General features: G+C 38.2%; 1 protein-coding gene across 6 annotated transcripts in view; it reads left to right on the top strand.

The window, feature by feature from the left end:
- The window catches only part of CDK14 (cyclin dependent kinase 14), a 595,016-nt gene that overhangs the window by 342,956 nt on the left and 238,533 nt on the right, over positions 1-13,527 (top strand). For all 6 annotated transcript variants that reach the window (XM_036246264.1, XM_036246270.1, XM_036246267.1 and 3 more), the window contains one exon: positions 7,826-7,946. In XM_036246264.1, the coding sequence (XP_036102157.1) occupies positions 7,826-7,946 (121 nt within the window). The remainder of the gene's footprint in view (positions 1-7,825; positions 7,947-13,527) is intronic.

Raw genomic sequence — 13,527 nt, 5'->3', positions numbered from 1 at the left:
TCTTCACTAAACTTAATAATTTCTAGCTTTTTATTTAAAGTGAGAGATGTGTGACTCTTCCTTTCATGTGAACACTTAGAGGCCATTGTAAGGCTATTAATTGGCTTAATGTCAATATTTCTGTGTCTCAGGGAATAGGGGGATCCGAGGAGAGGGAGAGAGAGAGAGATGGGAACAGCTGGTCCGTGGAGCAGTCAGAACACACAGCATTAACGATGAACATTGCCATCTTGTATGGGTGAGGTTCATGGTACCTGCAAACAATTACGAAAGTAACATCAAAAATAACTAACCAGCCCTGACCGGTTTGGCTCAGTGGTTAGAGCGTCGGCCTGCAGTCCTGACAGACCTGGGTTTGGTTTTCGCTAAGGGCACGTACCTCGGTTGCAGTTTGTCCCCGGCCCTGGTAGGTCGTGCAGGTGGCAGCCGCTCAATGTGTCCCTTTCAAGTCGATGTTTCTCCCTCTCTCTCTCATCCTCTCTCTCCCTCTCACCCTATCTGTACAAAAAGATGGAAAAATGTCCTCGGGTGAGGATTAAAAAAAAACTCACCACACACTACCATAACACCATAATGAAAAAGTTGAAGTATTGTGAGAACTACCAAAATGTAAAACAGAGCCATGAAGTGAGCAAATGCTGTTCAAAAAATTGTGTGAATAAACATGTCCCACACAGTGTTGCCACAAACTTTCAGTTTGTAAAAATGCAGTATCTGCAAAATGCAGCAAAGTGAAGTGCAATAAAAGGAGGTATGCCCGTGGTGGGGTGGACTCTGAAGTCTTCTTAGTCTGACCCATGGGTCAGCACACTTTTTCATCAAGGGCCAGATGCCATTTATCATTGCCTTATGGGCCTGTCATCTTCTCACCGCTGCTGTTTAGTGCAGATGCAGCCATAGACAGTACGTGAGGGAATGGGCATAGCTGTGTTCAGCAACATTTATTTACAAAGACACATAGGTGGCTTGCAGGCTGTAGTTTGCTGCCTTTGATCTCAGCTTGGTTATTTTACTTATTACATAAGCAAGAGAGCTGAAGTGACTTCATCAAGAAGCTACAACTACTGGTGTCTAAACCACTATAGGGAGTACAGTGTTATCATATAACAAGTCTTCCAATATGTAGCCTAATGCTCTGACAAAAATACCATGATCCTTATATGGTATTCGGCCAAAGAATTTTGACTAGTTGGTCTTCCCATAGTATTTATTAATTTCATTTAAAGCAGTATTTTCCAGGAAAATATATTGTTTTTATCTTCTATACAAAATAGAAAAAAAAAAATGTTCCTATATATGAAATTTAATTATTTGAATATTTCTTCTCTTGTTTAGAATGTCTACATTAAAATGTTGTGATCATTTCTGTTATTTAAAATGAAAGATTTATAAAAAAAAAAAGTCTGTGTCCTTTAGGATAGGCAGAAATTAGACATAATTTATTAACTTAAGAAATTCGAAGATAATTACATAAAATCAGAGCAAAATAAAATATTGTGTTAATATGTTTAAATGTCTTCTGGACTTAATTTTATTTTTGATTTTCAAAAATTCCTCTAATTCAGTTGAGGGACTCTGACTAGTACTAATTAAAACATTTTTTTTTTAAATCCAAAAATCCTCACTGGAGAATACTTTTCCATTAATTTTCCGATAGAGTGGGAAGGAGGGAGAGAGAGAAAGAGAGAGAGAGAGACATTGATGTGAGAGAGACACATCAATTGGTTGCCTCCCACACGAGCCCCACCAGGGCCGGGGATCGAACCACAACCAAGGTATGTGCCCTTGACTGGAATCAAACCTGTGACCCCTTGGTCCATGGGCCGACACTCTAACTGCTGAGCCAAACTGGTCAGGGTGCCAATCAAAACATTTTTAAGGGATTTTGTTTTCCTGTACGAGGAGGTTCTGTTAAAGTAGAAGTCTGGACATAAACAAAACCAAAAGATTTTCATTCAAAAGAAAGAAAAAAATCTAACTGTAATCTCAAAACTGTTTTTCCACTTTCAACAACATCATATAGTTAAATGTACAGTTGACTCTTGAACAATTTTGGGGGTTTGGAGCATCCTCCGCCCCTGCCCCAACATACACACGCAGTCAAAAGTCAACTTCTGACTCTCCAAAAACTTATCTTCTAATAGCTTACTGTTGACTGGAAGCTTGACCCATAACATAAACAGTCAATTAACACATATTGTGTGTGTGTGTGTGTGTGTGTGTGTGTGTGTGTAAAATAGACACAGGGTGGGACAAAAGTAGATTTACAGGTGTTCGTGTGGATAATACAATACTTAATAAATAATAATACAAGAATAAACTCTGTTTCACATACTCATAACTATAAATCCACTTTTGCCCCACCCTGTGTATGTATATATACTGTGTTCTTATAATAAAGTAAGCTAGAGGAAAGAAAATGTTATGAAAATTATAAGGAAGAGAAATTATTTTATAGTATTTATTGAAAGAAATCTATGTAAAGTGGACACACACAGTTAAAACCTGTGTTGCCCAGTGATCGGCTTATACGAAAACCATAGACCTACCCCTAAAACGCCCACACTTTCTGCTTTCTACAATGGCAAATATGGGGCAGGGGAATTGGAGGATGTTAAATTTTCATAGTGCTTATAGGGGCATGTAAGTCTTTTATTATTATTCATATTAGAGAGTGTTCCAATTAAATTTTAATTTTCAATAAAATTTTAATAAATGTAGATAATTTTTTATCTAGAATATATTTTGAAATTGATAACTATTTTCCATGGACAGATGTGAGGTTAGTGTAACAATCCAGTAAGAGACGATGAGGAAGAAAAGAAGGAAATTATAAAGCAAAATCCATTGGCCTGGCCGGGTGGCTCAGTTGGTTGGAACGCCTTCCCATACACCAAAAGGTTATGGGTTCAATTCTGGTCAGGGCACATACCTAGGTTTCAGGTTTGATCCCTTGTTGGGGTGCATACAGGAGGCAGCTAATCGGTGTTTCTCACATTGATGTTTCTTTCTCTCTAAAATCAATAAAATATCCTTGGGTGAGGATTTTTTAAAAAATTAAAATTCACTGAATTTTGTAATTTTATAAGTAGAAGGAGCCTGTAATGAGACAAGACTTCTGCCTGTAATGAATGGATCGATGGTGATGGCTAGTGGTGAATTATGGAACTCACCTGGAGAGGGTGGTACTGGTTGGAAAATTGGGGTGGGGGGATGTTTGAGATAGCTGTGGAAGATCCAAGTGGCTGTTCTTTTATGTAGAAATCTGAAGATTCCGGGGAAGATTAATTCTAGAGATAATGTATTTGAGATCATCAGCATATAGATAGTAACTGGAGCCATGGGATTAAATTTTCCTGGAGCCATCCAGGAAAATTTGTCAAATGCAGAGGAAAGAGATTAGAGTCAGCACTTGAGAAAATACCAGGAAAAAAAAGGGGGGGAGGGGTTGCATTTTGTTTTGTTTGGTGGTGGTTTATTGATACAGTTTAAGAGCAGCAATAAAGGGTTTTCAAATGGCTTTAGCACATCCTAAGATACTTAATATAAATCCTGTAGGAAGGAGAGGACTCCATTAAAAATTGGTATGAAAAAGAAATTCCTGGCCAGCTCCCAGGACTGTGGAATGGGAAAGAAATAAGAAGCCTCCCTCTGCCCTTCTCCAGGGACTAACTCATGAAATAGAGAAGTCTCTCCTTTTCTAGCCTAACTGCCAGATGGTAAACCATTACCCAAATAATTCATGTCTGTTTGGATTCCAGTTGTGAAAAGAGGAGCCCCTGGCCTAGACAGGCTGATGTTGTGATTAACGACGGACATGGCCATCTTTTTCTGATTGTTTAGTTTGAGAAATGAAGTATGTTGAGAGAGAGGTGTGGGAATTGCTCTAATAATAAAAAAAATGTCACTAACAAGCACAAAACAGTGGTCCATCCTCTGAAAAGACTGAAGTAGTGAAAGAAACTCCTTTATATTTTATTTTATTTGAATTTTTCAAGTTCATCTCGCTTTTTACAAGTTCATCATCTGACTTTTACAAATTAGAAAGAAACAAGTCATTGTTGCCAGTTCTTTTCGGTCCCTTAGCCAAAGCAGGTACGGCATGGGCATTGTCATTCTCACACTGTCCAAAGTTTAGTGATTTCTCCATGGAGTCTGAGAGATTACTCCAAGTCTCCAAGCAATTTCACCACCTGCGAAAGGGATGTATTGGAATTTGAAGGAATAATTACATGTGCATGGAATATCAAGTCTAATGTATATCTGTGTACAGCTAAAATAACTTCATCGTTTTGGGAACCCAAACGAGTTTACTAGGAAAATGCATTTACTTCTGGATTCATGGCATACTCCATTTGTTAGCGATGAAGATGGCTGTGGGCACTTGGGGCTGGGGTTGTGTTGAGTGCCCACAGGACATCCTTGTGCCTGTGTCTGCTAAGGAATTGGGTAGACCAAAATCTGAAGCCCATGGACAAGTAGAAGGTGGAGATAAAATCTTGTGAGAAATCACCTATTCATGACAGTTAAAACATGGCATTAGCCACAGTTACCTACAGAGTGTATGCATTTAAGAAAGTCCTGTTTTGCATACGTAACCCGAGGAAAAAACAGCATATCAAGGAAGATCCAAGACGGAAACCAAGTCACTCTTGTTAACTCTTCCATATCTGAGAAGTCAAGGGATTGATTTAAAAGAAGAGGTGTGGTTAACAGTGTCCATTGTAGCTGAGAGAGCTATTAAGATAAGGTCTGGAGAGTCTCCATTGGTTGATGCTGAATGGCCAGCCTAGGGCAAATGTTAGAAGCACTATGTGCTTTATCCTGTTTCCCTGCAAAATGGAAGATTCCGCTGTGCTAACTAGTATTAAGGTTGCCCACCTTTGAATAATTGGCAATAGGGCTTGAATAGCAGGATTTTTTTATTTCACTTTAGGGTCTTTGATTAGTTAGAAACAGTAACACCTTAAAGTTGGGTACTCAGAATTGTTACACAAGCTGTTTTCGGTGCCCATGGCAACATGCACCGGTTCATATGCACGCACTCAGCCAAAGCGACTTGCAGGTAACCTGTACTCATCTGGTTAGCAGTTCACTTTGCTTTTTAACTTTTAATTCAAACTAAACATTAATGCAAGAAGTTTTGATAATAACCCATGAACTTCATCCTTTTTAAAAGGTAGTGTAGCTCTCTTCCTGTAGTGTAACCATAGCAACTGACAAGGAACAGAGAAAGAAAGCTTTCACACATGCTGTGCTAATTAATCCTGTCCTACAGTTTTCCTTCAGCTGCAGGATACAGTTTAATAAATTTTACATGAGTAAGCGTGTTTTGATGCATGAACTATATAAATACATAGCAGTATCTTTATCAGAAATATTTATAAAAAGTCCAGTTATATATTCCTACTTCAGAATGTACTTTCTTTTATTTTTGAGTCATTGTTTTAATAATTTGCTCCCTCCCTGAAAAGTTTTGGGATGTATTTATCTTTTTAACTGAACAGAAATATTGGTAGGGTGAAAACTTTTTGTCTATCAATGTACAGAGACACTTTCCACAAGACACTGTTTCATTTGATTATTTATTTATGTGAGATGATGAGTTTTCTCAAGCAATGCAGAAAAATGTATCTTAAAACTGGAACATTCTTCAATATACAATACCTTTGCACGCAGATCATTTTAAGAAACGTTGAAGAGCTGGATATGGAAAACTCATTTTCACTGTTAATTTGGGAAGCTCTGTGGCCCATGTGAATAGAGTTTGGGCAGTCCTTGACCTAAACATGTGGGAAGGAGGGAAATAATATAGACAAAGCCTTTTCTATTTATATTTTCCAGATATATTTAACCAGTTTGTAAACTTACAGTCAGTGTGAACATAACTGACCTGAAATCACATGTAATTATTTAGATTTATACTATTTCTAAGTTACTTTGAGGTCATGTTCTCTCTTTAAAACTGAAAATATCATAGTTTTCTGTAGCCTGGTTGTCTGCGCTGTCAAAGAAAATCTCAGATATTTTCATTCTCCTCTCCCTCTGGCCTCACTGTCTGTCAACAGGGCCTCAGAAAAGCCGAGGGAATCCAGCCTGGATGTTTTTGGCATCCCATTTGACTTGACAACAGCATATGGAACTAGTCAAAACTTTTTCAGGGCTTGTGCTCAGCTCTTTGGTCTCTGTATAGAAACATGCCCATTTGAAGAACTAAGTCTTTTGATGAGATTACTAAATTCTGGAAACAGTGCCACCTCGATTGCCATATCTGTTCAGTTTTGCCTGAATTGAGGTAGGAAAACACCTTGCAGAAAAAAGGTGAAAGGGATTAAGAAGTACAAATTGCCAGTTATGAAATAGTCACGGGAATGTCAAGTACAGCATAGGGAATATGGTCAATATTATTGTAATAACTATGTATGGTGTCAGATGGGTACTAGACTTACTGGCTTGATCACTTCATAAGGTATATAGATGCCCAATCGGTATACATTAAAAAGGAAAAGAAAATAAGTAGAGGTTGTTTCAGAAATCTATTAGCAAAACTAGTTATTCTATTAATGTGCAAAAAAGTCGAGGACCAGGTATGTGTATGTATGTGTTTATAACCTGTACATTTTAATATGGAATACTTATAAACATCAACCAATTTATAATATGCCATTGTATTATTAGAAAAACTGCATCATAGAAAAATTGAGTTACTGTAACAATAGTTGAATTAATTAGAAATTCTTTGTTTCACCAGCTGTCCTATTAATTTTAACGTTTGCATAGAATATACTTAAGGGAATACCGTGTGTTTAATAAACAGGAAAAATGTCATGTTTCTAAGTACTACATAAAAATTTAAATAAGCATAACAAGGAAATGAATTTGTTATAGTAAAATAGTATTAAAATGTTGTATGTACCTTGAACATCACAGTGATAAATAATACTTTACACTTGTCATTAACAAACATACCCAGATAGAAAGCTATCACACAGATTATTTTTCCTCTTAAAAAAATAACGTTCTTAGATTTTGTGATTTTGAAAGGAATCATGGCCATTGTAGAAAGCTTGTAAAAATATTTTTTCTATCATTCGTTCTTCTGTGCATAAGTATGTATGGTTTGAGATCAAACTGCACACACATTATCACTTACTATATTATTGTGACCATTTTCCCAGTTTTAAAAAATTTTTAGAAAACATTTTCATTTACTTAACTATTCCTTTATAATTATTTAACTAGGTAGTTTTCAAATGAGCTTCCTGACTGTCTTTCCTGGCGAGCGCTTGACAGAACACTGAATCCAAAAGAAGTTTTGGAAATAGCTTTTGAGGTGCTGCCCTGCTCTCTTTCGGATCCACAGTACACACGGGGAAATTCGGGGCGCTGAGAATCTCCCTGTATGGAGTCCCGTTTCACTTTTTAAACCATCTTTTTCGTTTATTTGATTTTGGTTAATTGTCATAAAAATGATTTGATCTTAGAAGTCTTTCTAATAACATTATAACTCTCAGAACTAGAGCTCCATGAAACATTCTTTGGAAAGTGTAAGATTTCTAAGCTTCTGTGTAATATCTAATTGTCGACGAATCATTTGCTTAACTCTCCTGGCATTTTATTAGATTCATGATGCTTTATTAGGAATATAAATGATTTACTAGCATGTGTGTGAAATGGGTAGACCTTTCTTGTAACCTTGACACTGAATTCATGATTCTGTATTACAGTGTCATGTTTGACCTTTTAAAACTGTGAACATTCAAACTTAAATTCCCTTGTTCCATTAATGCCGATTAAACGTCTTTATGTTTCATGTAACCCACAGGTCTTGCAAGAGCAAAATCGGTCCCTAGCCACACATACTCCAATGAAGTGGTTACCTTATGGTACAGACCTCCAGATGTGCTCCTGGGCTCGACAGAGTATTCTACCTGCCTTGACATGTGGTGAGAACCGGAAGCTTTCTCTAGCTAATCTCTCTCTGGTGTCTGGGCTGGGTCAAGCCTCGACAAACATCCTAGCAGTTTGAATGAAGATTAATGGTGGAGGAGTGTTTGCCTGTGTGTGGCAGTGATGCTGGATTTTTAAAAAACATGATTGGGAATAGTCCCTAATCAGAGACTGCCTTGCAGATGGGCTCTGCTAATGGTTCTTAATGGGCAGGGGCAGAGCCATTTTTCTAACTGTCAGTGCGATGATTTTTCTCCCCAAAGGTCTTAATTTGTGGCTTTATTTTATGACAAGGACGTATATCTCTATCTCCAGACAACAGTGTGGGTTGGAAGTAGTAGCGAGCATGTTTAAATTCACAGCAAAACGCAGATAAGTGGTCTGAAAGTTTGGGTGTAACTGTCGGGCACTAAATTTGGTGCAGTATGCTTCTGGAAACTGTTGGCACCAGTGATCCAAAATGAAATAGAACTGTTCTTTTAAAGGGTCACAATAAGTTTAATGTCAATAGAGTCTCAGTCTCACATGATGTTTTAGCAAAACTTAAAAATCTGTCATAATAGGAGGCCCAAAGACTGATGAGATGTTAATGCATAATTATTATTAATAAAGTACAAGTTCCTAATTCATTGTGATCTGAATAAAATAATCTAAGAAGGTAATCATTTTTAGCTCTCGGGAGAGGCTTACTAGTGACTGTTGAAAATGCCCTTTATCGCCCTGGCCTGTTTGGCTCAGCGGTTAGAGCGTCGGCCTGCGGTCCAGAAAGACCCGGGTTCGGTTCCTGCTAGGGGTGTGTACCTCAGTTGCAGTTTGTCCCCGGCCCTGGGGTGGCAACCACTCGATGTATCCCTTTCATGTCGATGTTTCTCTCTCTCCCTCCCACTCTCTCTGAACAAAAAATGGAAAAATGTCCTCGAGTGAGGATAAAAATAAATATCCTCTTTATTAATAGAAAAATGCCCTTTATTAATAGAAAAATCCCTTTCTAGACTCAAATGTTTTTTCTAGCAAAACAGTTTACATAGCACATGGTTATTTTATAGCAGGAATCATCGTCCAAGAATGACCATGTCCCATGTACAGAATTCAGCTACATGTTCATATGATGTTTTTGCCCTAATAAAACTTTAGCACGTGTTGTCTGTCTTACTGCCATGTACTGACTTCATAGCTCTGCCCTCGGTTATCTTGGCTTTTAGTAAATTAGGTTGAGATGAGATCTGTCTTCCCTGATGTTTGTGATTCAGATAATTTATGGTGAGAAAACAAGTTCCTCGTGATGTAGGGCACAGTGTAGATTTTCCTAATTTGGGTTCCAGTACACCCCCAGGAATGGGATTTGGGGATCTTTGAAACCACTGAGATTAAATGCAGTATTTTGTGTCCACATGGATATATTCATTTTTATGGAGTGGAGATCTGTAGCTTTCAATAGAGCCATAAAAGAATCTGGGTCATCAAACAGCCTAAGATCTACTGCCATCAATTTTGTAATGTCTTATAAATCTGATGCTATAGTAATGCATGTTCCAAAACTCTGACCATCTATAAAGATGACCATCTATCACTGAGGAGCTGAGCTAATCTATTTTTTCATCCCACTTCCTGGCTTTTTTGTTTGTTTGTTTCGGAAATTTTTTTACAGTGAGATTTATTTTCCCCCCTAAGACGAGGCGCAGGGGCTTGGGCAAAATAGATATTTTGATCATTCGTTGTAATGGAGGGAAAAAATGGAAATAAAGGTCAAAGAATGCATCAAGATACCGGTTCTTAGCTTTCTAATTCCCTTCCTCCCTCCTGCCTTATACTTGACAATAGGCTATGCAAATAATCATTATTTAATATTCTTGAGTTATGGAGTGGTTTTTTTCTGTTTTTTGAGTATGGAAATTACGGGTTGCCTTTCAGTGAGGTCAGTTAAGGACTCTGCAAATAGAACATAATCTGGAAATATTTATGGCTTGGAGCCAGTTTTGTCTTAGTGCTTGGCAGTTCACTTGAGACTCTACCCTCATGATCGGGAGAAGCTGTTTTTTATACAGTATTGGCTAATTTTTCCCAAATCTTTAAAAGTGCTATTTAAAGTACAAAGAGCCACATAGATTGTAACTTGCTAATATGTTTGTTTGTGATAATTCGTATTTGATTTCCGGTCTTCACCTCCCTGCTGCCCCACACCCATTTTTCCTTTCATACGTGTGTGCACATGTATGTTCATTCTCTTAAGGAAGAAGGCTTAGGCACTTTTGGCCCATTTACTACAATCAGAGACATAATGAAGCATGAGAATAAAACTGTTATTTAAAGTGGAAGGGAGGTTTTGCTCAGCAGTTAGAGCTTAGGCAGCAGACTAAACAGTTGCGGGTTCGATTCTGGTCAAGGGCATGTACCTCGGTTGCAGTTCGGACCCCAGCCCTGGTTGGGGTCGTGTGGGAGACAACCAGTCGATGTGTCTCTCTCACACATCGATGTTTCTTTCTCTCCCTCTCCCCCTCTCTCATACTCTATCTGAAGATAAATAGAAAAATATCTTCAGGTGAGGATTAGAAATAAATAAAGGAGAAGGAAGGAAAACTGATACAAAATAGTAGACCCCAGCCCTACTGGGTGGCTGAATTGGTTGGAGCATCATCTCACATACCAAAAGGTTGCAGGTTTGATTCTCAGTCAGAGCATGAGCCTAGGTTTCGGGTTCAGTCCCTGGTTCAGGTGTGTACGGGAGGCAACCGACCTCTCTCTCTGTCCCTGTCCCCCTCCTCCCCTTCCTTTTTCTCTAAAATCAGTAAACATATCCTCAGGTGAGAATTAAAAAAAAAATAGTAGACCCCAAATGCCCTTTTGTCTGCATGCAACAATTATTGGCAAAAACAAATAGTGAATGTGTTACGTTTGAGCCTCTTCCTATGCTTCTTGGCTCTTCATTTCCAAGCCCTAAAATCTGAATAATGTCTGTGCTATGCCTGTCATTCTGAATTTGATTTCATTCCAAGCCATTTTCTAAAAGCCATTTGTTATTATCCTATAAGTCAGATAAAATGTATGTATTTTTCCAGAGAGAGAAGTTCACAGGGCACTGATTTTTGCATAATAAATGAGTCCATGCTGGGTATGTGAAGACCTAGAAATGGGACTGTAATTGAGTCATGGCTCAGCTGCACAGAGGAGAAGGGCAAATATTAACCCATGCACAATAGCAGGGAGGCAGGTGGCAATTGTTTCAGGCCATTTTTACAGTTCATTTACCATCCTGGGGCAGTAGGGTAGTAACTAAAACCTAACGATCCCTACACAGCGTTACATTTTCCAGTTTTCTGTTTAAATAGCCACAGGCAATAAAATATTAATGAAGACACATAGACATTAACGTTGGCAGCAAGTGATGGAAACCGGAGCTCGCCGTGTTATGATCCACTGCTCTAGGTGTCCACCCCCCGGTGGGTGTGAACACACTGTGCGATTGGAGCACTCATCGAGAAAGATCGTTTTTCATCCCGTTGTCCCCCTCCATGAAGGAGGCTTTAAGCAGAGGACTCAAACTAGACATTGTCTTGTGTATAACTTCTCTTAATTCTAGGACTGTGCAACTCGTTGAAAGTCAAGGTGTAGGAAATCATCTTTAAGCTCCTAAACCTAAAAGGGTCACCAGGTACTGAGAAGTGCGTTGGTGACAGCAGCTTACCCGGGTAGTTACTTCCTGCCTTGTCTGGGAGCTCTGTTCTAGCTGTGGAGGTCATTACTCTGAACGCTATCGTCCTTTATAGAAGCTTGGAAATATGTTTTGAGCGGCATTTGTTTTCTAAAGCAGGTCAGTTGGGATCATTTTAAGGGATTAATTTTTAACATAAGGTGACTTAGGTTATCTGTAGCTAATAAATAATTATCTCATAAGATCAAAATGTTTTTTGGGGGACACAGTATTTCTTAGCACTACCTTATGCTATCAATTACAGTGCTCCCCAACATGGTGTGGGAAGAATGATAGCGTGTCAGTCTCTTCCTTTCATCATCTTTTTAAAAGCTAATTAACATATTAACTATGCTTGTCAAAATGTGGGGCAAATCATTTATAAATAAGCCTGTCAAATGTAATGAGATTGCATATTAAATCACCTCTTTCTCTATTACATCTCTGATTTAAGATTAAAATTAATTTATTTAACATTGTAGCAGCTGGGTGGTTAGGAAAAATTTCCATATCAGTCTTGATATATAGAAAAATGTCTGCATCAAAATTGATTTTGCATATATCAGAAAAGAAACTGCGTATTCATTGCATATTATAAGGCCATTTAGCATTGCTTTTTATTAAATAAGCCTAATCACCATATATACTGGCAACATACAGAGTTGCCATCATCTTAATGATCTCTCTTGAACCAAGGACATGTATGTAATAAAATAAGTTTTTTGAGGACTCAGGTTTGTTTACCAGAGTTTTAAGAAAGAGAATCATAGATGAATCCCATTATAGCCCCCATCCTGAAAATAAATTTGTTCTACGTGAAGTCCTTTCTTGAGTAATTGAGTGATAGTAGTAATACTGAGTATTAAGTAATAATAATAGTAGTAACAATAATAGATACTTCTACTGAACACAGACCGTATTCTAAGCTTTCATGCATTTTAATGACTTGCTATTGTACTGTAATACAGCGGAAGAAAGCAGAACCCAGGACGCATCAGTAGGAGAGGAAGTAAGGTCAAGCAGTCAGAGAGGCAACATTCACACTCACTGCTAACCCACCCCAAGCCCTTTCCTTTACAACCTGTTACATAATACCTTCAGATGATTTACAAGCAATTGTTTTTTCTCTTGCTAGTCATGTTATTCCAAAACACAAATACAGTAAAATTCCTATTTTGTAATTTAGATTATGATCTGAGTCATGTTGAATCCTTCGTGTGCTTCCAACGAAGGGTGTGGTTTTCTGTCTCACTCAACAGCCTTGAGGACTGCCTTTCTCCCCTCACATGAATATTCTGTATTATACAGTTTTATTCAAGGAGGAGGGTCTTTAAAATACATTTAAGACACGAATCTCTGAATTGAATATATATTTTATCGGACCAATATCTATGCTGGCATGTATTTTCCCAACTCCTGACTGTTACTCATTTATCACTTCTGCTACAATGAATGAGTCCATTTAAAAAAGAATGAGAATTTGAGTTCATGGGCTACACAATCCTCTATCTATTAACACTGTTTACACATTTATAATTAATCGGGTCGTAAGACCAAGGAGGATTTGAATTAGTCACTGTCAAGAGTAACACCCCTTTAAGAGCTCTGGAGAGCTGCTCAGATAATAACAATCCAGGCGACTTGTCAGTGTGGCCACTGACATGCAAGGGAACCTAGCAGAAGAACGGGCGACAGTCAGAAGGGTATCTCGTGGGTTGAAGCTGAGCTCACCATGGCAGCTACGGTTTCTGAATCCACTCCTACTGTATTTAGGTGTCTTCAAAGGAGGATGACTGTGTAGCCTGGTATCCAGTCCAGAACACCTCCAAGAATCAATAGTAATTCTGCTGGAACAACACATGTAAAGTAGGGAGTTAACTGTGGTCATC

The sequence above is a fragment of the Molossus molossus genome, unplaced genomic scaffold, assembly GCF_014108415.1.
Source record: "Molossus molossus isolate mMolMol1 unplaced genomic scaffold, mMolMol1.p scaffold_m16_p_7, whole genome shotgun sequence".
Taxonomy (NCBI): domain Eukaryota; kingdom Metazoa; phylum Chordata; class Mammalia; order Chiroptera; family Molossidae; genus Molossus; species Molossus molossus.
The sequence above is the reverse complement of the archived record's forward strand: the minus strand, read 5'-3'. Positions and strand labels throughout refer to the sequence as shown.